Here is a 25,533-nt window from a genome sequence, read left to right as displayed (position 1 = left end):
GCAAGCGTAGGTCGACAATAGACTTACAGAGATGAATCCGACGGGATGCCGCGTGCAGCTCCCCGGTTCCGTGGCAGGTGTGTGGTGGGAGGGCGATCTTGCTTTCTGAGGCGCCGCGTCTGCGTGTCCCTCTCTGGAAAAGGAGATGTGCAACGATGCCCAAACACAGCTCTCCTTGCTTCTCCCCCCCCCCCTGTACACACACACACACGACAAAACAGGAAAACAAAAGAGGAGGTGGTGAAGCGCAGCACTACACCCGAGGTGTCGGACAGGAATAAAAGGAGCTGTGAACGCGAAAAGGCGAAGGAGAACAAAGACCGACGCGGCTCGAACAAGTCTACCGAGTCTCAGTTTCTCCCTGTATTCTTCGACCTCTTCCTCGTGCTCGCTCGCGTGCTCTGAGACAGTGTAGTTGCCGGTGGATGCTCCGAGAAGTAGACAGAACTTCTGCGGTGATTCGGCGCAAGCTGCGCTCTCAGACACCTTCGCCATGGCCAGAGAGTCGACAAATTCAGCCGGAGGTGAGCGTGGTAGTGCAGATGGACAGGAGAGGACAGAGCGAAAGAGGAGGAGGTGAGAGGTGTGAGAGATCAAGAAAGAAATGCGATCGGCGGACGGCTCGCATTCGCCATACGGTGAGGAAGGTACGCATTGACGCCTCTTGTGCCTGTATGAGGGGTTCCGCTTGACGCGCGCTGAGCGCGTGGCATTAGAGTGCGCTGAGCTCTCGACCACCAGTACGTCACACTGAGCGTCGCTTGCAGGCACGCGGTATCGACAAGGTCTACACGCGGACGCCTCGAAAAAACCCTCCCGGGAGAGGGGAAGAGAATGCGGCCCGCGAATGTTTCGTGCGTCACGGGCGAGCCTGGCCGACGCTCGCTGTCCTTCCTATCGCGTACGCGGTCGCTTCTTTTTCCGAAGGAAAAAAATACGAAAAAAAAAGCGAAAATGACGCACAGCGACAAGTCGCGAAACGATGGGTAAAAAAACGAAAAGCACGTGAGAGAGTAACGAGAGAGAGAGAGAGATCGGGCACACACACACACACCAACGGCAAGTCCGCGCTCGAGTCAGCTTCTCCGTGACAGCCGGCGAAGCACAGAGAAGCATACCAACACAGAGACAGACGCAGCCGATTGACGTATCGCTCTCCCCCTCCCCCTCACCCGTACCGGCCACAACAACGCGTGCTCCGCAAGCGGCGCTTATTCCGCATACCAAAACGTCCTTCTTTCGGGAGAGTGACGCATAACGGAAACACGAGAAAAGAAAGGAGCAGAGGAGGCGTTGAGGTAGGGGGAGGGGGCGCAAGGAGTGTTTCAGGCTCACCGAGCTTACTTGCCGCGGGAGACGCCGACCGTCTTGCCGTGGCGGCCACTCGTGCACGTGTGCTGGCCGCGCACGCGGAGGCCGTAGGCGTGACGCACGCCACGGTGCGCGCGCATCTTCTTCAGGCGCTCAAGGTCGTCGCGCAGGCGGGTGTCCACCATCGAGCTGGACAGGTGCTCCGTCTTGCCGGTCTTGGGGTCGCGCTGACGGTTCAGGAACCAGTCCGGGATCTTGAACTTCGCGGGGTCGGCGATGATCTCGGCGATCTTCTCCAGCTCCTCCGCGGTCAGAGTGCCCGCGCGGCGCTCCACGTCAATCCCGGCCTTCTTGCACACCAGGTAGGCAAAGCGGATACCAACGCCCTTCACCATGCGCAGCGCGAACGGCACCTTGCGCTTGCCCTCCACATTCGTGTTGAGCAGACGCACAATGTGCTGGAAGTGGTCAGGGATAAGCGTCAGAGACATCCTTGTGTACGTTCTCCGTTGTTTTCTTCGTTTTGCGTTTCTTTTTTGATAGATGGGTGGGAAGAGGAAGTGAGGGCAAGTGATCGAGTGCAGCAGCGTCCGAAGTGCACGTGAGCGGGCGGCACCATCGGGGGGGGAGAGAGAGAGAGACAAACGCACGCAGCAAGATGGAGGGGAAAGGGTGAAATGAGCGGTGAAAAGGAAAACGTCAGAGGAGGAACAGAAAGAAGCACGAGTTGGCATGAAAAATTGAAGACATCCGTCGCCATGAAAGTACGTGGGTAGAGATGGCAGCCGGTGGAAGAAGCTTGTTGTGCTGGGTGCGCTGCACGGAGCAGAACACAAAGGTTCTTCTGAACGCATAAGCGTTCCGACGTGTCACCCAAAAGCGGCGCCGCGTGAGTATCTACTTGGTAGTCCTCCCATTTCTGCTTCTGACATTGCTAACCCCTCGCTCTCTCTTCCGGCAGCGCATGCGACTTGCCAGCGGATTTTTATTACCGCGCAATGTGAGGGCAATAATCCGCCGAGCAACACAGGAGACAACAGAGGAGGGGCGCAAGAGTCGGAAGAGGACGAGAGGGTGCAAAGATACCACGGCATCCACACAGGAGCAGCAACAAACTTGGCAGACGTCTCTGCAAGCAGAGGGTTTGCTGGGCAGGGAATCCTCTGCGTGCACGCGCACGAATATGGATTGCTTTTACGTATTCAATGTCTTGTTGCGGTGGTCGAAGAAAAGAAAACGCAAAATTAAAAACAACACAAAAAACGTAACCAAAGATGCACTGTAGACTCCACAGAGTAACCCAAACCTCAGTGCAGCCACTCCATCCCCAGCTCTGCCTCCATGAACCGAAAAATCAGCGCAGAGCTGCTTCCCGTCGCAGCCGCCGTTAACGCTGAGAAACGCAACGTGGAGCAGGCGGCCTCATGGGCGGTGATCCGGCACCAGATAAGGAGCAGAGGAGGAGCCGCATGCGCTACGCCATACTGAATTTACTTGCCGCGGGAGACGCCGACCGTCTTGCCGTGGCGGCCACTCGTGCACGTGTGCTGGCCGCGCACGCGGAGGCCGTAGGCGTGACGCACGCCACGGTGCGCGCGCATCTTCTTCAGGCGCTCAAGGTCGTCGCGCAGGCGGGTGTCCACCATCGAGCTGGACAGGTGCTCCGTCTTGCCGGTCTTGGGGTCGCGCTGACGGTTCAGGAACCAGTCCGGGATCTTGAACTTCGCGGGGTCGGCGATGATCTCGGCGATCTTCTCCAGCTCCTCCGCGGTCAGAGTGCCCGCGCGGCGCTCCACGTCAATCCCGGCCTTCTTGCACACCAGGTAGGCAAAGCGGATACCAACGCCCTTCACCATGCGCAGCGCGAACGGCACCTTGCGCTTGCCCTCCACATTCGTGTTGAGCAGACGCACAATGTGCTGGAAGTGGTCAGGGATAAGCGTCAGAGACATCCTTGGATACTCTGCGAGCGGTTTTGGGGGAGGGTTGCACGGAAGGGCAGAAAACAGGACAGCGTCACGTGTGGTGTGCAGGGGCAACGGGCAAGGAGGAAGGTGTAGTTGTGGGTGCGCGAAATTGTCGCACACCGTGGCGTTTTGCAGGAACGAGAAACGGGGAGAACAGGGAGGGAAGACCTTGGTGAACATGCGAGCATGCGTGCGCACTGCAGGCGTAGGGAGGGAGGGGGGGGGCAAAGCCGCGGAAGCGCTTTTGCATCTCTCGGCAACGGAGGTGGTGCTCTGCAATTCACCTGAGATGGTCAGAGTGTCGAAAAGGAGGAAGGGAACAGCCGTTGCCGGAGTAGAATCACCTTCACCTCTACTGGCAATCCGATGTGCGTGCGTGTGTGTTGCAACGGATACTGATCCCTAAACAGATACTACAGCAGTGCTGGAAAGGAGTTAGCGGGACCTCTTGTTTTCCTGTGCGACAGCAAACCGAAGGCGACGCTACAGGGCGCCTTCGTCTGCATGAATAGTTTGCTGTGTTTGAGTTTGTGTTGGCCCTACCAATGCACCTCACTGATTTCAGTGTCATCTATTCTTTTTTTTTCTACTTTCGTTCAAACCCTCATCGCCTGTGCACCTGTGCGCGCTGTCGTGCACCATGAGCATCTTTTTGCCTCCGTGACGCTCGACTTCCGCGCATCATGCCATTGGGCAACGAAGTCCGTATTTCTTCTTTTTTCGCTTCTAGTGACATGTCCTTCACCAATGCGGTCAGAGCAGAAGGCACCCACCCAACGCCCACAAGAAGATACTGCACATCGCAAACGTGACTCTTCGGCCGTCCCCCTCCCCTTTCTGAATCTAAAGATGCCTCCCCCCCCTCCCCCACATATTTCTCTGCAGACCCCCCCCCCATCGTACCGCGAGGAAGAGACTTTCGAAAACAGCTGCGAAGGAGATAACGGCGGAACGGAAGGAGGGCCGACACTGAATAACAGGCACGCACACATAGATGTCCATGCACCTATACAGACCGTTACACCCCGACATCGAAGGACTGAGTCAGCGTCTTTGACGCCCGTGAAACAAATAAAAAGAAAAGGAGAGAGCGGAGCGGCATACGAGTTGTAACCAAGATTGCGCTGGCTAGAGCAAGTGGGCTCACAACACCTCCAAACTCGCTTACCGGAACAGGAGCGTGGTGACGATAGAGAGAACGACAGTTCCCCACGCACGTGCAAACACAAACGAAAACTGCTTTGACGAACTGAAAAAAAAAACGAACAATAAAGCAAGGAAGGCGAACCTTCCCTTTTTAAAAGGAGGTGTGAGAGGGGGAGGGTTCGAGAAAGAAGTTTTTTTTTCCATCTGTAACCCTTGTCTGAGCCTCGCCCCCTCTCAACCCCTCTCTCCCAACGCCTCTTTCGCTCGCGTCTCACCATCAACCGAGACGGGCTCTTCTTCACCGTCCAAAAAACAGGGAGCAGGACGAGAGTGAGCCATCGGGTACGGCGCAAACGGGCAAAAAGACGGTGCGTGTGGGTGTGCGTAGCTGTGGCGGACACAGGTCCCTGTGAGGTCGAGATCAGTGAGAGGTCGGAGACCACAAGCAGCGGAGTAGTCAACGAGAGTGCAGCAGAAGCAAGCGTCACGACAGTGTCATCAACCCGGCTACACCAAACACGGCATTGCGATTCTCGTTCCTTTGCTCCACTGTCGATGCGATTTTTTTTGTGCGGATCAAGCCACGCAACGAGCACACACACACACACACACACCGGCACTCGCACAGGGAGAAGGAGAGGGGGACAGACGCGAAATGATCGAAAAAAGGGTGGAAAAAGAAACCAAGCACTCGTAAAAAACGACCATTTTGGTGCGCATAGAGACATGGGGGGTGGGAGAGTGACGTGCATTCCTGTGGGAACTTGACCAGTAGAAACTTATAGGTAAAAATGAGTCGGCTGCAGATATAGTTATACAGAGAGATACAGTGTGAAGCGGGTCCACTCTTATCCTTGTCGTTGTTCATGCTCTTGTTGCAAAATATCGCCGACGTGCCGCACCACACATAACCACCGCCACTCCACCTCGCCGAGGCACGAAGAGTAGGGAAGCGCATCATGGCGTACGATGTAGACTCGGCAAGCGTCCCTTCTCGCGGTCCTTTGAGCCCTTTTTTTCGATGTGAGTGGTCAGAGCTGCTCAAAGCAGCTAACGCCCTTTTTCTACACGTGGCCTACCGAGCCTTCTCGTCGCTGAGGAGTGCTGAAGAGAAATGGGGGATGGCTCTGCGTAGGAGGGAGGGTGAGGAGGAGGCATGACACGCAGCTCCCAGTGCGTATTCGGGACACATCCGATAGATGGTTACAGACGGAGTGGGCGGTGGGGTGGGTGGAACAAGGAAAGGCACAACTGCAACAGCGATAAAACTACCGCAAGCGGAGGAAACACGGACAAGCGACAAGCACGCACGCATAAAAAAAATGTGTATAAGCAAAGTCAGCACCCATCCGGCTGCCCGGGGGGGGGCGCAGTAGGAAAGGATGGGAGGGAGGCGGCTGCACGCACCTCTCTCGCTCGACCGATGGCACAGAATTGAAGAAAACTACAAAAGCGGGTTCTTACTCCTAAGCCCAACGCGATATAAGCGAGGGGGGAGGAGAGAAGGTGAGTCGTCTTTGTACTCGAGAGGCATGGCTGTCACGGCAGTGGAGAACAGAAAGAGAGACAGCGCACACACTCCGGTACACACCGAGCGCCAGTTGTGCTTTCGCATGTTCACTCTGCCATACAACGTGAAGCACGACGCCACTCTGCCACTCGGAGGCCTTGGCACAGGCCCCCTCCACGTGGTGAGAAGCGGCCGTCGGCACACGCGCGGCTGCTAATGCGCGGACTCGGTCATCGCATCACAGCCGCACCCATGGTGCCGGTCGCCACGCAGCGCATCCTTCGCGGTGACGCTCAGGTTCCCCACGCCACTAAGCAATGAGGGTCTGCGGTGGGGTACGTTCCAGTCACGCTGACGCTCTGCCCATCACATGGATGGTGCAAGCGTGTGCACGCTCGCAGCGCTCCCCGACGCAACGCTATCCGGGACCTGAACGTCAGCATCCGTAGCGATGCATCGCTCTCACCTCCCCCTCCACGGCCCCGCCTCCTCCTCCTCCTCCCGTCGTCAGGGGTCAGAGAGCGATGAAAGCGTCAGCAGACCAAGAGAAAAAAACTTCACCATGAAACCGAAAGAAAACGCAGAGAGGAGAGCGCCACCACGCACGCACACACACACGGACAAAAAAATAGAATGCAGCCGCCTTTTTTTCGACTTGACAGACACACAACCAAGCGGCTTGCGGTGCTTACGGTCCAGCCACAGCAGAGCACGGCATTCGCGTCTCCGTATCGACGCGCAACTCCTTCATTGAAGAAAGGGAAGTGTAAGCGACAGCCGACAACCCTTGCGCGCGCAGTGTCAACTCTTCCTTTAACGGCACATTGTGCACGGTAAAGGCAAGCGGGCGGGTCTGACTGCCGAACCAGGGCGGGATGCGCTTGATAACATCCCCACAGTGTAGCGGTCAAAGTCAATGTCGCCGTTGAGAATAGACTCGATCGGGCCAGAGTTGATATGGATGCAGGATCCCCAATCACCGCACATGCATGCCATTCGCTGGCTTGCCCGCACACTCGACATGTCAGCAGATCCCAAAATGAGTCCCAACGCAGCGAGTGCGGACAACGTGCCGAACAGGCAAACGAGAAGCGTAGACAGAAGAGGGAGCTTCAGTGTGGCGCATGCGTTTGTGTGCTGGTGTGCCTTGACAGAGTTAGAAAGAGAGAGAGCCAGGTGAAGAAAAGTGCCGGGGAGAGAGATGGCGAGTAAGGAGGTCGGTGGTTAGGTAGATGAGCAGCATCAGAAGCAAAAGAAAAGGGGAAAGAAACGCGAGAAACAATAACGAAATGTAACGGAAAAGAAACCACGTGGAAAGAGGCCGATGAGACAAAGCCGAGCAACACGCCGGCCTACACCACAGAGGGAGAGAAATGGATAGGGGAAAGGGCGCCGGCCCGAGGGCGGCTCTCGTTCGTTGTGTTCGTGTGCGCGTCCTCGCTTACACTGATGAACCGCAAGAGGTGGCAGCGTGGACGGCACCGACGAAACAGACGAAACCGCACCGGAAAGATGATGGGAGAAAACGGGAGGGAGACAGAGCAACGGAAAGAGATACGCCGATCTTCTTGATGAAGAGGAAAGGATGCAAAGACGAGTGGGCGTGCGGGCAGTCCGGTGTATGAAAATCGCGGTAGCCAAAGCCTGAACGTTGGCGTACGCGTGCGTGTGCGTGTGTGTGTGTGTGTGTGTGTGTGTGTGCGTGTATGTGTATGTGAATCGTTCGTTTCTAAACAGATGGAAGGGGAGGGACGAGGGGTCCAAACGCGATGGCGGCGTGAAAAGATTCGAGTGTTGGGGCAGACGCACAGAAAGAATGCAAACGGCCAGAGAGAGAGAGCGCTGGTGCGAGAGCTTGATAGCAGAGATGTGCTACACAGCCATGAGAGAGAGGCAAGGAGATCGATGGTGGCGGGAGAGAAAGCACGGAGAGGTGAGCAACACAGACTGAGGGACAAGTCAACAATGGCGAGGCGCGGAGTTGGCCTAAAAGAGAGAGAGAGAGATGCACAGGCGCCTGCAGACAAGGATGACAGGTTCGGGCCCCCGCAAAGTGGCAAAGGCTGATACATCTTCTGGCTTCCAAAGAGCAGAGAGACCGTTCAGCGAGGGGACTGGGAAGCAGACACCCTTTTTATGTATTCGTATTCGTGGGGGAGAAGGGAGAATGAGGTGCCACAGTCCACTTTACACCCTGAGGACCAGCGGGCACACGACGGCTATGAGAGACGACGCAACTTGCGAAAGACTGAGAGGCATACATAAATAGATGGGTGTATGCGTGTAGAAAGACATACCGTTTGCACCGCCTCCCGCTCGTCCTCCGCTGTTCCGCGAACACGGTGCCGTGCTGCCCCGCTCGGTGTTTCGTTTCTCCTCGTTTCTTCGCCCTCGCAAACCTGTGCAGTGCAAGTACAAGGCGCACTGCTTGCAAGGACGAAAGGGGATGCCATAACCCAAAAAAAGCGAGAGCGAAGGCGTGCGGCAGTGCTACCCAGCCACCCTCCTAGTCGACGTGCTTCTAGCGAGGGGCGGGGCCGAATTACGAATCACCACGCAATTCGCAGTCACCAGAGCCCGTAACACACTGCGAGGGACGCACGCATACGCCGGCGTAGTTGGGGACGGCTGCGGTTCTGGAGAGAGGGGCAAGGATGCCGACGATGAGTTCAACGATAGAGCGTCAGCGGTGTGACCGCTGTCATGCTGCAGCGCAGTTTGTGTGAGGGAGGCGCAGAGGGCTTGAATGGCTGTTTTACAGGCATATGAGCTCCACTTTTTGCGACCGACGGCGTAGTGATCCCGAATAGCCTCCGGAATGCAGCTCGCAGTCGGGGCGAGTCTGCGAAGCGGGTCTTGAGGAGACGGCGGTATGCTGCTTCGAGACTGTTTGCTTGCGAGCGGCACCTCACCCCTCCGCATCGACACGCCCAGGCGGCGCCGATTCCACGCGAGCAACGGCGGCAGCGGTGAGTACTTTGGAAGGTCCGCGGGGACGTCGCACCCGTCACCTCCCCTGCTTGCACGACGCTCGTTCCCTTTCTCGGCGCCCAAGTATTCCTCCACGGTGTGCTTGAGAAGGAAGTCGCGACAATTGCGTAGTGTACTCTCCAGCTGCCACATCAGCACCGTGTGCCCCAGCTCGGCGATGGTGTGCGCCACCAACGCTCGCAGGTAGACATGCGTGGCGCGCTCCCCAGGTACGGCGTAGTACTCCATGCCCCACACCACCTCAGTCGACCACAACAGAACCTTCAGCTCACCAATGACGGCCTCTACAACGTCGGCCTTTGCCTTGTTGTTGGCCAAAAAGCAGCCGACTATGTCATCCAGACCGAGATAGTCATAGATGGCCAGCAGACCGTGATTCGAATCCAAGGCCCGCTCAAAGCACTGGAGTTCAGCTGTAAGTCCACCCTCATCAGCCGGGAAGACGGTGTGCATTCGGTCGGGGGTGAGGCTCTTGAAGAAAAAGTCGCCGACCATTTCGAGCCGCTCAAAGGCCTCACCACGGTGAATACGCTCGTTGGGGGACGGCGCCGCATTCACTTGGTCGGACCTCAGTGTTAGGCAAGAGCGGAGAACCCCTCTCGACTTGAGAAAGTGGAGTAGGTAACGCACACGCCATCGCCGCATCTGCAGCTCAGCCGAGGAAAGCGAGAGGAGGCGGTCAAAGGAAATACTACCCCGCCTAGGTGGTGGATTATGCAAAGTGTTCCACCAGCGCCGCATGATCACGTCTACCAGGTCAAACTCGCGCAGCGTGCACGGGCGGTGATAGAGGAGCGCGCGACTTGGCACGCCGTCTTCAGCAAACAGAGGTGACTCGGCATACAAGGCGTGGAAGCAAGAAGGGGCTGGGGCGGCAGGTGTTCCTGTGTGAGTTGACACTGACACTAAGAAGCGTTTGCTGCCAGGCAACGAGTACGGCGAGTCCGACTCCGGAGGCGGCGGCAGCGACGGTGATGAGCCGGCCTGCTCGAGAAATGTGAGAATCATACCGATTGTGCGCTTCAAAAGTGCAACGCGCGGTTTGTGGTCGACGCTGTGGCTGTGCGCGCTGTAGCTGCCCTCCAGACGCGCGTTGCACACGAGGCAGAGTCTGGCATCACTATCGTAGAAGTGACTCGTACCGGAGCGCGGATCGTCGGCCTCCGTCACAATGCGCTCTGCCCGACTGGTGGCTTTCCGGGAGATGACCGCCTCTTGAGCAGCGCTCACCCACCACTCCTGCACCATGGGGCTGGCAAAAAGCTTCGTGACCTCACGTAGCGGTGGCCTCGATGACGATGAACATGTTACCGAAACCAAGTCACGACGATGCGTGCGCAAGGCATCAGGGATATGGCAAACCGCTCGCCACGCAGAAGTGCGGCGAAGACGCATCGGCGGCGCCAGAGAGTATATTCAGGCTTGCGCAACCTTTTCTTTTTGGTGGGAGAGGGAGGGGGGAGGCGGCTCCCTCCTTTCATCTCAAGCCGTGCAATCGACTCAGTCTTCGTGCAGTCCCGCAGGTTTGGGAAAGGAATAGAGGTGGCTAGGGGTGGTATAGGAAGCGTGTGTGCCGTAGTAGCACCCGCCGTTCAATCACCACCGCAACGCCGTGCAAGTGCACACGCGACCGCGCTTCCGGCGCGTGTCGGAGGCGCTCGCGAGAGAGCTTCTGGCGGTAATGCAGGTGCAATGGGGCACCTTCACTCCGTCAAAGTTGTGTGCTCGTAGATCCCTCCCTCCAGGTGAGTGGACGAGGGAGGAAGACGGCAATGAAGATAGCCGAGAAGGTAGAAACAGTGGACAGAACAGCGAGAGCTCGGTATGGGAAGGTGGGAGGGAGGGGGGGGGGGGAAGAAGCGAGATGCACGTATGTACCTGCAACATCACAATGGAAAACAACATGCGAAAAGAAATGAGGTGGAGCCTCCCACGTCATCCGCAAAGCATGCGACATCAGCGTCGCGGTCATTCCCATCTTCTCATTCTCATTTTGACGAAGTTGTATTTTTCCGCCGTTTGCGCCATCCACTCTCTTCCCCAAAGAGGGCTACAGCATGCAGAAGGAGGGGGGATCGGTGGGCGCCGCTGCCCCTCGCGTGCGCTCTGTTCGGTCTTTTCAGTGTGTGTGGGTGTGTGTTCTTGTTGTTGGCCTGCGCATGTATACGGTCCTGCTCTCTTTGCTTTTTGTGTTAGCGTGTTGGCATAGTCGCGCTGTCTATTTCATTCGCCAACAACAACAAAAAAAAAACAAAAAGCAGTGCTGGGTCTCCCTGCAACCGTTGCACATGGACCGGCAACTGCGGTCGCCATTCGGAACTGCAGCTGCATTCATCAGCGTACCCGACAGACACGCCTGTATAGATTTGTTTGCGCCAAGGCAGGAACGCGCAGTAGGAGAGGCGGCAGCGGACACGTGCGTTGAGCGCGTAAGCGTCAAAGAAGCGTGTTTCCGCAGAGGCACAAGGAGGGAAGCGGGCGGAGTCAAATTACACGCTGTCACAAACGCGCAAGCGGAGATGCAGCGGTGCCGGAAAGTAAACGGCGAAGCAGGCCCCTTCGACATGAATACTTCAGGGGAATACCATAACAACATCACCAACGGACTGCACCATAAACGGGGTGGCGAAGGTGAGGGTTCGACAAAAGACACTGCATCTGCGTCCACGCACAGACGCACCGTGAGCAAGAGCGCAATCGCGGGAGAAAGGTCTAGGGGGCAGATGCAAAACAAAAAAGAAAAGCGATACACGACATGATGCGGGTGTGCCCCTCAAACTGTTAGCTTGCGTTCTTCGGCGCTCTCGGCATCCTCCTCCGCGGTTGAAGAGTTACTTCAGTCCTCAGAGGAGGCAGTGACTTGTGTCTCTCTCGCTATTCGCACGTTCTCTAAATCGCCACTCACACCCCAACTGCGTTTGCATTCCGTATTTGGCGAGACTGATATGTGCCCAAGAGGAAGGGAGGCTTCACTGGGGCGCACGCAGCAGTCGAGAGAAAGAGGTATTCATCGGTTCATACCTTTCCACGAAACACAAGTCGAATCGTACTCTACCGCGGCCCGTCATGGGCCCCCTCCACGTGGTGAGAAGCGGCCGTCGGCACACGCGCGGCTGCTAATGCGCGGACTCGGTCATCGCATCACAGCCGCACCCATGGTGCCGGTCGCCACGCAGCGCATCCTTCGCGGTGACGCTCAGGTTCCCCACGCCACTAAGCAATGAGGGTCTGCGGTGGGGTACGTTCCAGTCACGCTGACGCTCTGCCCATCACATGGATGGTGCAAGCGTGTGCACGCTCGCAGCGCTCCCCGACGCAACGCTATCCGGGACCTGAACGTCAGCATCCGTAGCGATGCATCGCTCTCACCTCCCCCTCCACGGCCCCGCCTCCTCCTCCTCCTCCCGTCGTCAGGGGTCAGAGAGCGATGAAAGCGTCAGCAGACCAAGAGAAAAAAACTTCACCATGAAACCGAAAGAAAACGCAGAGAGGAGAGCGCCACCACGCACGCACACACACGGAGAGACGACGTCGACAATAATAAAACATTTTTGTGGAAGTCCCGCCGAGGAGATTCTGGTACACGGAAGGGCAAAAGAATCCCACGCGCACACACACATCGGGTGTTTGGACAGTCACAACACCACTGAGCACTTCTCACGCAACGCGCCTTCCTCCCATCCACCCCAACCCTACCTGGGTGTCTACCAAATATGTCAAGGAGGCTTAGAGAGGTCGCAGGCAACTGTGTCCGTGCTAGATGCGGCATGCGAAGATCTGCTTGCACTCTACGTTTAGTATATCAGGATGACGTCTCCCAAGGAGGTGAGACCGAAGAGGCAGCAAAATCACAACAGAAGGCACGCCCAGAGCGCAGAAGGAGAGTTTGGAATAGAGTGACGGGGAGGAGATGAAGAGGGAGCATAGAGAGAGCGGCAGAAGAAACGGCGCAGGAGCGCACGCGCAGAGCACACATACAGCCATACACAGACGTACGAGAAGACACGCGAACACAAAAAAACGAGGCATCACGCTCAAATGCCGTTTGTTATACATCGTGAAACCAAAACGCATGAGAACAACGGCGGCTCCTAGGAAAGCAACGTCACCAACTCCTCCGCCGTCGGGCGTCGAGCAGGGTCGAACTCGCAGCAGCGGTGGATGGCGCTCTCCAGCTCCTTGTCTTGCAGGTTCGTCGGTAGGTCGGGCTGCATCGCGCACGGCATGCCCGTCTGCAGGCTGTGCCGTATCTCACCCGCGTAGTGCGCGACGAAGAGGTGGTCCGGCTCTGTGTATTTGTGCCACGAGTGCACACCTGTCACCATCTGAGCGACGGTGATGCCGAAGCTGTAGATATCCGCCTGCTGGTTCCACGTGCCCAGAATAGCCTCTGGTGCCGAAAAACGCGGCGTCCCGCGCACGGAAACCGCGTCCATCAAGCTTCGCCCCAGTGAGGCGGCACCAAAGTCTGTCAGCTTGCACGTGCCGTCAGAGGTCACGAGGATGTTCTCCGGCTTGATGTCGCAGTGCAACCATGAGTGCTGATGAAGGTAGCCGAGTCCAAAGAGCACGTCGCACGCGTACTTGCGCGCCGCCCGCTCCGGGATCACCCCGAGCTTCTGAATGAGAGAACCAAGCGTGCCGGCAGCCAAATATTCACAGATAATGAAGAAGAAATTGTCCTGCACGGCGCAGCAGTCGTAGCCGACGATGTTCTCGTGCCGCATCAGCGATAGCGTTTCCACCTCGCGGATGAGCTGTGGAGCGTTGTTGTCGTTCAGCGGAAACACCTTCATGGCGCCAAGCGATCCGGTCTCCGATACGGCGACGTACACTTCTCCAAAGGACCCGCGCCCCACAAGCTGCGAGGTGCGGTGAAACACCTGGCCGTTGACCGACACGATACGCTGCGGCAGTTTGTAGCTACAGTGCATCTTGGCCAAACCCGCGGCGTTCTCGTTGCTCTGCTTGAGTGCCGAGTCCGCGGTGCGGCCAAGGTTGCCAGCACTAGTAGTCGCGAGGGAAGCACTAATAGAAGGCTTTCCTCCACCACCGCCCCCGAGCGCGCTGGACGTCGCATAGGCACTCGCGTGACAAGTATCGCCGCGCAAAGGGGCGGGAGCGATTTGGCGCTGGCGGTCCAGCGCCGAGCGATGGCGACTGCTCGACAGCATCGAAGAGATGCCAGGGGTGATGCACGGGTACTTCATGCCGTGCGCCGGTCGAAACGGTGAAGTGGTGACTGTGGATGGCGGCAGTAGAGCGTCAACGCGCACATCATGACGCCCCTCGCTGCGCAGCCTCTGTGGCTCAACCAGCAGCACCGGCCTCATTTCTTCAGAGTCCGCGCCACTGGCCTCCGCGTTGCCATCGGTGCCGCAGTCACGCTGCGACGACAGCATCGATGAGACTGGCGACCTCTCCTCGTCGTCACCGTCGCTGCTCTTGACGGTAAAAACCGGAAAGAGGGCATCCTCGCTGAAGTATGAGCTCGGTATCGGTGCCAACTGCCGCCGCGACATGCTCAGCTTCGACTGCTCGCCCACCAACGCTCGCGCGAGCTCCGCCTCCCTGCCGGCGTTGAGCATGTCCCCGGAGACAAAGCCGAACTCGCAAGGGGTCGCTTTGGCATGGGTCGACAATGTAACCAGGGAGTCCACTGTGGCTGTGCTGACGGTTGCCATGAGACGGGGCTGCCGCTTCGAGTTGTATGACTGGTTCTCCTCGGAGAGGTGGCTCATAATAATCTCATCGCCCTCGAGGGCCTGCCATTGAAGGCGTTTTCGTCGATAGCCGCTCTTGATCAACAGCTGTTGGCGCTCCACCAGGGCATGAATGCGACGCGCCGGCCACGAGGGCGCCTCGTGCCGCTCGGCTGCGGCGTCCATGTACCTTCGCACCGCCTCCAGTGCCTCCTCTGCTTGGCGGTAGCGGACCAGCTTAAAGACCGACTTGACGAGCTGCATATCGGGCGAAAGCACGGCGTATCGATTCCCAATGATCTCAGACACACCGTACTGCACCCACTGATGGTTATGCTCGTAGTACAGCTGCACCACATCCACCGCCACCGCCGTCACAAGGGCCTCAAAGACCACCTGGTCGGTGGCTAGGATGGAGCACCCGAGGTAGTTTTTGAGGCTGGTCAGCGACTGTGCCACCACCAAACTCTCACCCATGATGACACGCGCCTTTTGCTGCTCCGTGCCAGTGGTGCCGACGTAGTTGTACCCCGACGCAATGCCTATGCTAATGCTGCACCCACTGTCGCGGAATCCCTCGCGGATCGCGAGTGCGCAGAGGCAGGCCTTTTCCTGATGCCGCGGCACTGGAAAGTGCGAGTTGAAGGAGACGACGATCTTTTGGAACTCGATGACCTCCACAACGCCGTTGGCGATCGCCGCGTGATTCAGCACCGTCTGCACGAACAGGTTCACCGCATCCACTGAGTCGCCCGCGTCCAGGGCGACGTTCGAGAGACTCACGACGAGGATCGTCGACTTCGTTCGGTGAAAGCCACGCTGCAGGAGTCGCCAGTTCTCGACCGGGTTCGCAACGCTGCCTTCGAGGGTGTTCCTCAGGTGGAACCGCGGCAGCGGTTTGGCCGGCGCCCCGTCCTTGTCGACAACAACGTCGCCTGCGGCGTTGCCGCCGAGGGCCACGTCGATGCGATGCGAGCTCGGCCGCTCCAGCGCCTCGTCGGAGAAGGAGTAGCTGCTCTTGGTGAGCAGCGACTGGGGCAGAAACGGACGATACGCATTCAGGTTCGTTAAGATGTGCTGGAACTCGCAGTTGATAATATCAGCGGACGTGATGACACGGGCAAGCATGCCAGGCTTCTGGCGATCTAGCACACTGCGCATCCGCTTCGTGTCGTACGTGGCAGCGTGCGTGGAGAGCTGCGAAATGACTTCCACCACGCGCATCATCTGGTTCACGGCCACCATAGCAACAACGCCGAGGAGGAACATGCAGATGATGATGATGACGACGCAGATGGAAATCTGCACAAAACCGTCGCGGCCCAGCGAGGTGTCCAGTGGCGCAGCGTACGCTGCAATGAAGACGGTCTCGAGCTTGTCGTCGCCCACGCGAAAGCTCAAGAAGTCCTGATAGGCCACAATGTAGTCGTCGATCCTCCGGGTGAGCGCCACATGGCTCTTCTGCTGCCTACCTCGCTTCAGCAGCTTGTTTCGCTGCATTGCCTCGGTGAAGGTGTCCACTATGCGGTGCATCATAGCCGTTTTGTCCACCCGGCAATCGCGCCCGTTGTCCGGCACAAGTCCCGTGTTGCACGGGGAGACGAGTTCTCGACTGCGAGGCGCGGCGCCGCACTCGTAGGCCAGAACGGCGCCATCGCTGGCGAAAAGCACGGAGTGGCTGTCTTTCTTTTTCTGCAGCCCCCTTTCGAACCTCTGAAACCAACGCTCAAAGAAACTGCTGGCGTCGCAGATGATTAGGAGGTCGCCCATGACGATCTGCCGCCGAATGGTCAGGGTGGTGTGCACCTTTTGTGGGAGTGAGCCCGAGCAGCCTTGGTCAAGGAAGTAGCCATAGTCGTTGCTGGTCTGGTTGTGCAAGTAGCTCACCTTCAGCGGCTCGTACTTGTAAAAGGCACCTATCCGTGGAATGCCGAACTCGTTGACTTCGATGCGATTCACGGTCATGCGCGATCTGTTCACTTCATCAGAATGCATGTAAAAGCACGTCACCTGTGGGCTGTTGGGCATGCACACAATAGCGAGCGCCATGATGGGGCAGTCCACGGTGTTGATCGGGGGTTCCCCGCACATGGATACGTAAATCGAGTGCGTCGATGGAACGCTGGGGGAGAACAGCCACGTACTCCACGCTTCAAAAAAGGGAAGATACAGAGTGTTCTGCACCATCGCTACGCTCTCCGGCGGCCTGGAGACCATCAAGGAGCGCACAAAGGACAGGAGATTGCGCACATCCGCCCGCAGCGTCTCATGGTAGTTCCGCAGAAGCATGATGGAGCTGTTGAGGACGATGCGTTCTCCCGATTCCAAATACATACGATGCGTCAACGTGGTGTAGTGTTTGTTCACAAAGCCAACGCCCACCCCGCCTGCCACGGCCAGCACAATTATGATGACTAGCAGGACAATCAGCAGAACACAGTTCTTGCTCCGCACGCGCGCCAGCGTTTGTCGAACGGCCGCGTCCGCCGGGTCCTCCTCGTATTCGCTGAGGAGGACGCCATCTTCACCGGTCACCGCGGGCTTACTTTCCCTGCTGTATCTGCGGCGCGAGTTCACTAAGCCCTCCGGCCGGTCGTCTGGACTTACGACAAGCACCCCATTTTCGTCACGGGGGCCCCACGTCGGTGAGCTAGCAGAGGCTGGGGTGTGCACAGGGCACTTGGTGGACGCGCCTGCGAGGGATAAAGGCTGAGGCTCCACAGTCACGTCACCGTCCGCTGCACAAAAGCAACGATGTGTGCTGCTCCTCCGTGGCAGGTTCCAACCAGTTACGAGGTTCAGCACTTTGAACCCAACTCCGTCGCCCATGCGCTGGTGCTGCCCCGGCGAGGACGCAATACACGACTTAGAACTGCGCCGCGTCTTGCGCTCGTGCTCGGTGCAGAGAATCGTGCAGGGAGGTGGCCCTAGCACCAAGGGATTGATCTCCTTGGACTGTGCGTGGAGGGAGGCTGGGGCTTCGAGGTCCGGATGCTGCGGCTTGCATGCACAAGTTGGCAGTTCCATCCCCTGAGTAGCCTCCGGCTCCGGTTGCATCACGCTACTGCTACTATGCATCTTTCGGATCAAAACAAAAAAATTAGCAACAGTCCAAGCTGTAAAACGAAAAGAAACAGAGAGAGGAGGGTGCGGATGCAGGGGGAAGACGGACAATGAAACGAAGACACAACTGATGTGAACGAAAACAAAACACACAAAACAAAAAAAGAAACTGAAGAAGAGCGCCAGACCCACGAAAACACAAACGACAGAGGAGAAAAAAAAACGAACTAAAAACAAAAGAAACGAAGTCGCACTGCGGCGTACACCAACGCGTCCGAGTGCAACAAGAAAAAACGCGAGTACCAACGAAGGCGAGGCAGAGACAAAAGCAGGTCAATTTGTACTTCTCCAGAGTGGAGGATAAATCTACTGCCTCCTCCTTGCACTCCGTTCCGTGTCTTTTCGAGTTGCTTCCACCAGTGGTGGCGTCGTCTTTTTTTTGGTCGAATCTCGTGAGAGTCCAAGTCGAGGGGGCTACAAACGTGGTGAAGGATGAGCTGAAAGCCATGCGAGCACGCACAAGCACAGTCAAGGCAAATCAAAGTGGCAGCACACCTCTTTCGTCCTTTTCCTGCGCCCTTGCTGTTAAGGAATGAAAAAGGGGGCGGGTGTGGGTGTGGCGACCGGAACAATAAACAAACAAACCAACAAAAAAAGACAAGAACCCACGAGCAGACTCTGGATGGCACGTGATACAGCGCAGACGTCATACGACAACAACAGACAAAACAAAGCACAAGAAACAAAACAAAAGGGAGAGAGAAAGACTCCAAAAAAAAAGAACAAAAAGAACGAAATAAGATGCTAAGACAAAGAAAGAGGGTTTAAATAAAAAATGTTTTCTCTTGTTTCTTTTTTTTCTCGGATACGGTGGAGCCTGCACCAAGAGACACACACAGGCACACACGCTCACAGAGCAAGATGAAAAGACCGCAGATGACGCACTGAAAGGAAAGCACAACGGAGGGAGAGAGCAACAACGACAAAAATGAAATGAAAACACGACAGCGATAAGCGAAAAAAGCAAAGAGCAGAGAGAGGGAGACAGTTATATACTTAGAGAGAGAGAGAGAATCGCCAACGCGAACGCACACACACGCCTTCACTGCGTTAGTCTTTTTTTGTTGTTTTGCTTCGGCTGTTGGTTTGTGTATTTTCTCTTTTTTCTTTTTTTTTTTGGACAGACGGTGCCGCTCGGCGTTTTGGTGCCGCTCCTTTGCTGTTCTTTCGGTTCGCTTCGCTTTCTGCGAAGGTATGGATGTGTTTCAAAGACAGGTGAAAATGGATTGTAGCACCTGCGGTAAGCCCTACGGAGAGTCTGTTCGCAAGGAGCTACCACTTTTTTTTTCGCGTCTTGAGGCGATTATATTCCGTTGCTGTTGCAGAAAAATGACGGCGACAGCGCGCGTCACAATGTCAGTTTGCGAGCGTCAGCACCCGTGAATCGATCAGATATGCGTCACACTGACGCGCGCGAAGGCGGTGTAGGTCAGCACCGAATGAGGAGAAAGATGCGGTAAAGGAGCTAAAAAAAAAAGGTTGAGCGGCCTCAGGTCTACGAAGCAAGAGGCAGTCAACACGGAAGCAAGGGGAAGAGGGATGAGCACACCGTTGCTCGCACGTGAAATGTGATCCAGCGCGTTGTCTCCTCGTTTGAAAAATACGTTTGAGTGTGAGCGTAACTGTTTATCAGACCGCGTGCATGGGGTATGGCCCCGCGCTTACTTCTAACGAAAAGCGAGCTACGACGAAGGCGCCGACGCCGACAAGCAGAGATTGATACACTAAAAGACGAGGGAAGTCACAAGATAAGCAAAGCCAACAAACAAACAAACAAACAAACAAACAAAAGATACTGGAATACAGAATGCTGCAGGAGAACGCACCAAGATGCAAGAGTGCGGAGCCAAAGAGCGAGAGACTTACGAGCAGGAAGAGAGAAAAAAAAAACACACACTGATGAAACACTGTTGTAACGAAACCCCAAGATAGAGAATCAGTGCGAAATGTTGAGCAAGCAGATCGACCAATCTCGACAGTGCACACCAAAAAAAAATTTACGAGGGAGAAACTAATAGGGCGAAAGAGGGCGCGAGCCACGGAACATAACGCATAGACGACGAGGGTGATAAGTCGTCGTCTAGAATCCCGGGGTTGGAGGATGGCAATGCAAACAAGAAAAGAGGAAGAGGGGGAGGGGGGCAACGATTTACACACGCTCAGAGAGACAAAAAGCGACAAAAAAAACACAAATAAAGAAAAACCACTCACCGCTCCCTTTTCCCCGTTTCCTCGCAAGAGAAGGGAGCGAGAACAACACAACGCAAGAACAATAAGGTGGAAAGAAGGTTGAAGGAATCGCCAAGCTTGAGTAAGCAAGAGCACTAGAGAAAAGGATAGTTATTCGCCTTCTTTTCCAAACTGGAGAAAGGCGAGGCGGTGAAATACGAGAGCAAGGGATGAACTAAGGAAAGGTGCACGACGAAAAAGATAGGGTGCCTTTCCTTTCTCGCTCCGGAAGCGCTCTTCCTAAGCTGTACGCACGCACACACGCAGGAAAAAAAAAGATCGCCGGCTGCACTTCTTTTGCGATCGGGAAGAGCGATGACTGAAGCAGGAATAGCTGACTATATATATATATATATCAAACGCTATCTTGATGTGCAGAGGGAGGGAGGGGGGTAGGTGTAAAGAGGTGAGTTGAAGGAGGCTGCTTTGTTCTGGAATAAAAAAATCATAAAATCCGCTTCTGTGGTGGTCTTCTTTCGTTTCGTTCACTTCCGTGCCGACAATAAAATCTGTGGGATGCGTGAGCTACAAGGCACACGCAGAGCCGTACACACACACACACACAAAGGGAAATACAGAGACAGCACAGCAGTGATATGAGACGAGAGGGGTGGAACCATGCGAAAAAAAAAGCAAAAAGAAAACGGAGAAAAAGAGATCGGGAGGGAGAAAACAGAAAGGCAACACCAGAGAAAACGAAAGCAGAGTAACAAAAAAGAAGCAGAGCAAGCACCGGACGTGAAACGGTCGTCAAGTCCACACGGCAAGCATGCAAAACAGAAAACAGAATGAACACTCGCACAAGAGAAGTGGAAAAAAAGCTGGAAAACCACGACGCGGAGGTATTTGACAAGACAGCAGCTCACACAAAGAAGGGTACTGAGCTTTAGGAAAGGAGCGTCAAACAACACGTGTGTGTACTCTCCTTGACGTTGCCGGCTCTTTGGATCGGTCGGCCTCCTTTTTGTGTGCGATGAGGAGTGAGAAAGAGCGAAGGGGAAAGAGAAGGAAGCGTTCTTGGTCACGAAAACGACAACAAAGAAGGCAAGCACAAGCATATACTATATACGTATCCACGCCAACAACCGATCAACGCACGAGATAGATATAGCGACAATTTGGGAGATAATAAATACCAAACGCACCGCAAAAAAAAAGGGGAAAAGAGCCGAAAGCACACACATACACACAAAATGAGGTTAGGACCAGGGAAGACAGGAAGAAAAAGGAGGGGAGAAGGGGGAGAAGGGGGATGACACACGAAACCACACGCAAAACAAAACAAAACAAAACAACAAAAAAAAAAACAGAACAGTACAGAGCAAGAATGCGCAAGCGCCGGCGGGGATGGACAAAAAACAAAAAAAAACAAAAGCAGGCAAAACAATACGGAGAAAAGGCAACAGAGAGAGGGCCGAGATAAAAAATCTCTCGTGAAAGCACGAAAAATGCGTATCTAAAACAAGCAACCGACAAGCAAGATGATCTTCCACAGGGCCACTTGATGAAAGGCGGCGCAAGGAATGATGTTCGGCGTGGTGGTCAGGAGAGAGGCAAGGGGGGGGGGTCTGCAGTAGGAGCAAGTCATTCAAGAAGGCAGCCAACGAGAGAGAGCGCACACACACAAAAAAAGAACACAACACGGACACAAAGAAAGAGGGGGCCACCGACACGTGCGTATCTGTGATTTCTTGCCTTAGCACACGAAATGAAAAAAAAAAAACACAATGAGCGAGAAAAAGAGAGAGAGAGAGGTGTGGGTGTGGGTGTGACACTGTAACTTTGGCTAGGACTCGGGGAAATCTCAAGCACGGAATGGTGTGAAAAACAGTCATCCAGCGCACAGGGGCAAACGCGCGCGCACAGCCGAGAGAACGAGAGAGTCCACCCTAAGTTCTCACCCTGTCTACAGCTGTGCACCGCGAGAAGACAAAGCCGGTGGCGGATGAGCCGCCAGAGACGAGGGACAAGAGGTTGTGGGAGTGGAAGCAACAGGTCGAGGCTAGTGATCACCAACAAAAAAAGCGAAAAAGGGGTATAGTCTCGCGTGGCGCCAACGAGAGCTGCCGCACACACACACACACACACACAAACGCACACAAGACTATACAGAATACTAAAACACAAGAACGAAAAACTTGTGTGCGAAGCGCGTCTTTGGTGGGTGGGGTGTCAGAGGGAAGCGAGAGAGCTGACGAAGCTACAGAGAATGGAAAACAGCAGAGAATGGCAGGAGGAGATGATGAAGGAACGAAGGAATGCACACGGTGAAGCAGAGAGCGTCGTCACAGAGAGTGGGAGAGGAACGCGGCTCAGAATACGTGACAACACAATCGATGCCCGACAGGGAGAAGCCTTTCCTCCCGCTATGCGTCTCTGACTATGTGCGTGACTGCTCGTCTGCGTCACAGCGCGCTCTCGCCACTGCCCAGCACTTGCGTTTAACGAGTAGCGTTCGATGAACCGTACCCTCACGCCGCCACGCTCTGTTAAGGGAGGGCGGCGGCCAGAGGAGGAGGGGAGAGGGGCGAGACAATATGAAAAATGAAAAGGGAGCAGAAAGGAGGAGAAAGAAAAACGCTCCTGCAGCCGAGTTGGACAGGCCTGGCACTGAATTTGCACAAGCGTGTAGTACCGCCGTCAAGCGCACGAAGACTGAGTAGCTGTGTATGCGTGTATGTGTGCGAAAGGGGAGTATTGAATACGTCACAGCATCAGAAGGCGCAGAGGCAGCAAGGGACAGAAACCTCAGCGGCCGAAAGACGCAGCTGTCAAAGTAGAGGGGAGAAGGAGGTGAAAGTGAAGGTCACGCGGAAGGGGTGCCGCTGGCGTCAAAGCATGAGGAACGCGGCGACCAATACCCACACAAGGCAGCGGGGCGGCGCACAACCCACAAGACGTTGCAGCGCACGGCCATGTGTAAGGAGTTCGGAGACATGTCATTCTTCAGTCCTTCATGATCGGATGATGTTCCTGTTGAAAACACAGGAGAGAGGGTGAGGGGTTCAAGCGGCGGTGCGTTGACATTCATGGAGTACTCTTGACTTTTGGTTGTGTCAGATGCGCGTCGTCTGCATTCGACGCTCTCCTTTCTTCCCCTCTTTTGGTTGCTGTGTGAGTGTATGTTTTGTGAGCGGTTTCGGTGAAGCAGGGCAGTGTCGGCATCTAACCTTGCGCACGACACCGGTGAAAGCAAAGGCTATCAATCCAACGCTCAAAAAGTCACCGGGCGAGGCAAGCAGTGGCTGACGCGCGCGTGCGGCATCAAGCATCGCGTAAACTTTCTCTTGCTTTCTGGCATTTGCCTCCGTTTCCCTCAGCGAACTACTCCATTTCATCGCTCTCCTGTGCCGGCCCCACGGACGAGCCCCCCTAAACCACCAGCCAGACATGCATCTCTCGACACAGCACCCACCTCCCTCTGCTTAGGACCAGGTTGGCGTCAGCCGGGCCGTACGGGAGCAGCGACGCGTCCACTGCCTCCGCCGCCGCTGCCTCGACGCACGCATCCGACACAGATGCAACCTGAAACGCAATGAGCCGGTTGAGGACGCGCTGCAGCGGCCATGGGATGGCCTTGCACAGCCGGCCCTCCCATCTCTACTAGATCGGCCATCTCAGTTGGCGCCACTTTGCACCTCGTGAGCTTCGCACGCGGCACCGCTGTCACCGAATGCGGCTGTGAGCGGCCCTCCAGCACCAGTCCGGCGCCGGTGCAACACCTCTCGCTTCACGTAGTGCCTGCCCACCCACCCACCCTAGCGCCCTGCGAGAGAGAAACCGGAAGTGGAGCAGCGGCATGTCCCGCCGCAAGTTCGCGCTCCGTCACCCCGGCGGTGCGCTCGCCGGCCATGGATGACACAGTGAGGTTCGACATGCACCACAGCTCTGTCGTCAGCAACACGTTGTCTTCACATGCTTAATTCGCCGCGTCGCCCGCTGTCGCCATATTCTTGCGTCGACGCAACAGAGAAACGGGGTACAGCGGCACGCCAAATGGCTGATGCCCCAGCGGAATGGCGATAAGCAGGTACGGCAACGGGAGGTTGCGAATCTTCTCGTAGCAGTGGCGCAGCAGCAGCAGCGGAATGCCGGCGCGGTAGAGGGAGCACGAAATGCAAGCAGGCTGCTCTGCAGGGGCATTGAGGATGGGCAAACCAGCCGGGAGCGTTCTCCATCATGTACAGAAGAAGGATGCCCTGAAGGTTCGCGAAGGATGCCTTCCTGAGTACGTGGATGAGGCGTAAAATCCAGGATGTCGGAGAGGCACTCAGCGTTGTAAAGATAGCTGGGCACGCGAGCCACGACGGCTGGTGGCGCTAACCAGGCTCACCCATATGCCAGCAACCGCCACTGAAAGCGGCCCTTGCTTCGGCCGTTCCGAGCCCCGGCAGCCGCGGGGGAGGGGGAGTGATGTCGACGACATGATCGCTGTTTGACCGCTGCTCTTTGCCATTCTCGCCTGCGACACACGCACCATGAAAGAGCGATACTGCGCCGTTGCTGCCCGTAAGCACGCCCGCTGTCTGTGTTTCGCGTCCCGCGAAGCAGTCGGTGAGCTGCACCGGGGTGCGAAGCCTCAAGCACCTCGCTGGTGCGGGAAAGGTGCTCGAGTGAGGGAAAGGTGAAGGGGGCGCACGAGAAAAAACAACGCGAATTCAACGCCAGTAACAAGACCGGTGCGCACGCCAAAAAGCGAGAGAGGAAAAAGGAGTCTTGCATAGGCTCCCTGTGGATGTTTGTGTGTGTATGTGTGTGTGTGTGTGAATGGGGAGGAAAGAGGGGGGAATCTGTGTGGCTGTTAACGCCGGCCTCTTGCATGTGTGGGTGACAGGAGACGTGATTGATGACGTGGTGAACGTGTCCGCGTGTATGTGTGCATGTAGGCTTGTGCGCCCGCGACTACTTTCGTTTGGCAGGGAGCGAGAAAGAGAACCCCCTTCCAGCACTGCGGGTAATAGGAGCAAGGGCCTGCGCAACAAAATAAGATTGCGTCTCTCTTTGCGAGACGCAGTCGCTGGAAAGAGAGCAGGGGCGCCGAGAAAAAGACCGGAGCGGAACCGAGGAAGCGGTGTAGATGAACCGAGTAAGCGAGGTAAGCGACCTGGTATGTTCAGTGAGTGCGCAATCGACGCCCCTCTCTTCGTCCTGGTTTCTAGCGCCCGCCTTTCCTCCACCTCGCTCGTCGGCAAAGGGTTTGAGGCGCCCTGCACGCCTGTGCGCGCCACCATGGGCGAATGCGTAAATCAAAGAGCAGGAGTCAAGAGAGACAGAGACAGATGCAGCAAAAGCGGTGAGGGCGTACAGAGAACAGCAGCAAACAACATTTGGATGAGACGGGTGTGACAGTGCCATCTATACATGCGCTGAAGCGGGTAAGATGGCATCGAGATTGCGGCGCCACACCGCACTTCAATCCGCAACGCTTCATGGGTACGTGTTGTAGAGCTGCTGGTGATGTGTGGTGCAGCAGATGCGCCCTCCACCGTCCCCCAAATACTTGTACACACGCACACACCTACAAGTACTATGAATGCTGCATATTGCCTACACT

The 25,533-nt window shown here is 56.1% G+C and overlaps 4 protein-coding genes across 4 annotated transcripts; all 4 read right to left on the bottom strand.

Moving 5' to 3' along the window:
- Positions 1–1,340: 1,340 nt before the first annotated feature.
- On the bottom strand, positions 1,341–1,802 carry LMJF_36_0940 (putative 40S ribosomal protein S18; the record flags this gene model as incomplete). The annotated part of the gene is made up of 1 exon (XM_001686614.1): positions 1,341–1,802. One exon carries the CDS (start codon positions 1,800–1,802, stop codon positions 1,341–1,343), a length of 462 nt encoding a protein of 153 aa, XP_001686666.1.
- A 999-nt stretch (positions 1,803–2,801) lies between these two features.
- LMJF_36_0930 (putative 40S ribosomal protein S18) lies at positions 2,802–3,458 on the bottom strand (the record flags this gene model as incomplete). The annotated part of the gene is made up of 1 exon (XM_001686613.1): positions 2,802–3,458. One exon carries the CDS (start codon positions 3,456–3,458, stop codon positions 2,802–2,804), a length of 657 nt encoding a protein of 218 aa, XP_001686665.1.
- Positions 3,459–8,424: 4,966 nt separating this feature from the next.
- Positions 8,425–10,173, bottom strand: LMJF_36_0920 (RNA editing complex protein MP67; the record flags this gene model as incomplete). Its single annotated transcript, XM_001686612.1, has 1 exon — positions 8,425–10,173. The coding sequence occupies one exon, from the start codon at positions 10,171–10,173 to the stop codon at positions 8,425–8,427; it is 1,749 nt and encodes a 582-aa protein (XP_001686664.1).
- A 2,843-nt stretch (positions 10,174–13,016) lies between these two features.
- LMJF_36_0910 (mitogen-activated protein kinase-like protein) lies at positions 13,017–17,705 on the bottom strand (the record flags this gene model as incomplete). The annotated part of the gene is made up of 1 exon (XM_001686611.2): positions 13,017–17,705. The coding sequence occupies one exon, from the start codon at positions 17,703–17,705 to the stop codon at positions 13,017–13,019; it is 4,689 nt and encodes a 1,562-aa protein (XP_001686663.2).
- Between the last annotated feature and the right edge of the window lie 7,828 nt (positions 17,706–25,533).

Source organism: Leishmania major, chromosome 36, assembly GCF_000002725.2.
Source record: "Leishmania major strain Friedlin complete genome, chromosome 36".
Classification (NCBI taxonomy): Eukaryota; Euglenozoa; class Kinetoplastea; order Trypanosomatida; family Trypanosomatidae; genus Leishmania; species Leishmania major.
The sequence above is the reverse complement of the archived record's forward strand: the minus strand, read 5'-3'. Positions and strand labels throughout refer to the sequence as shown.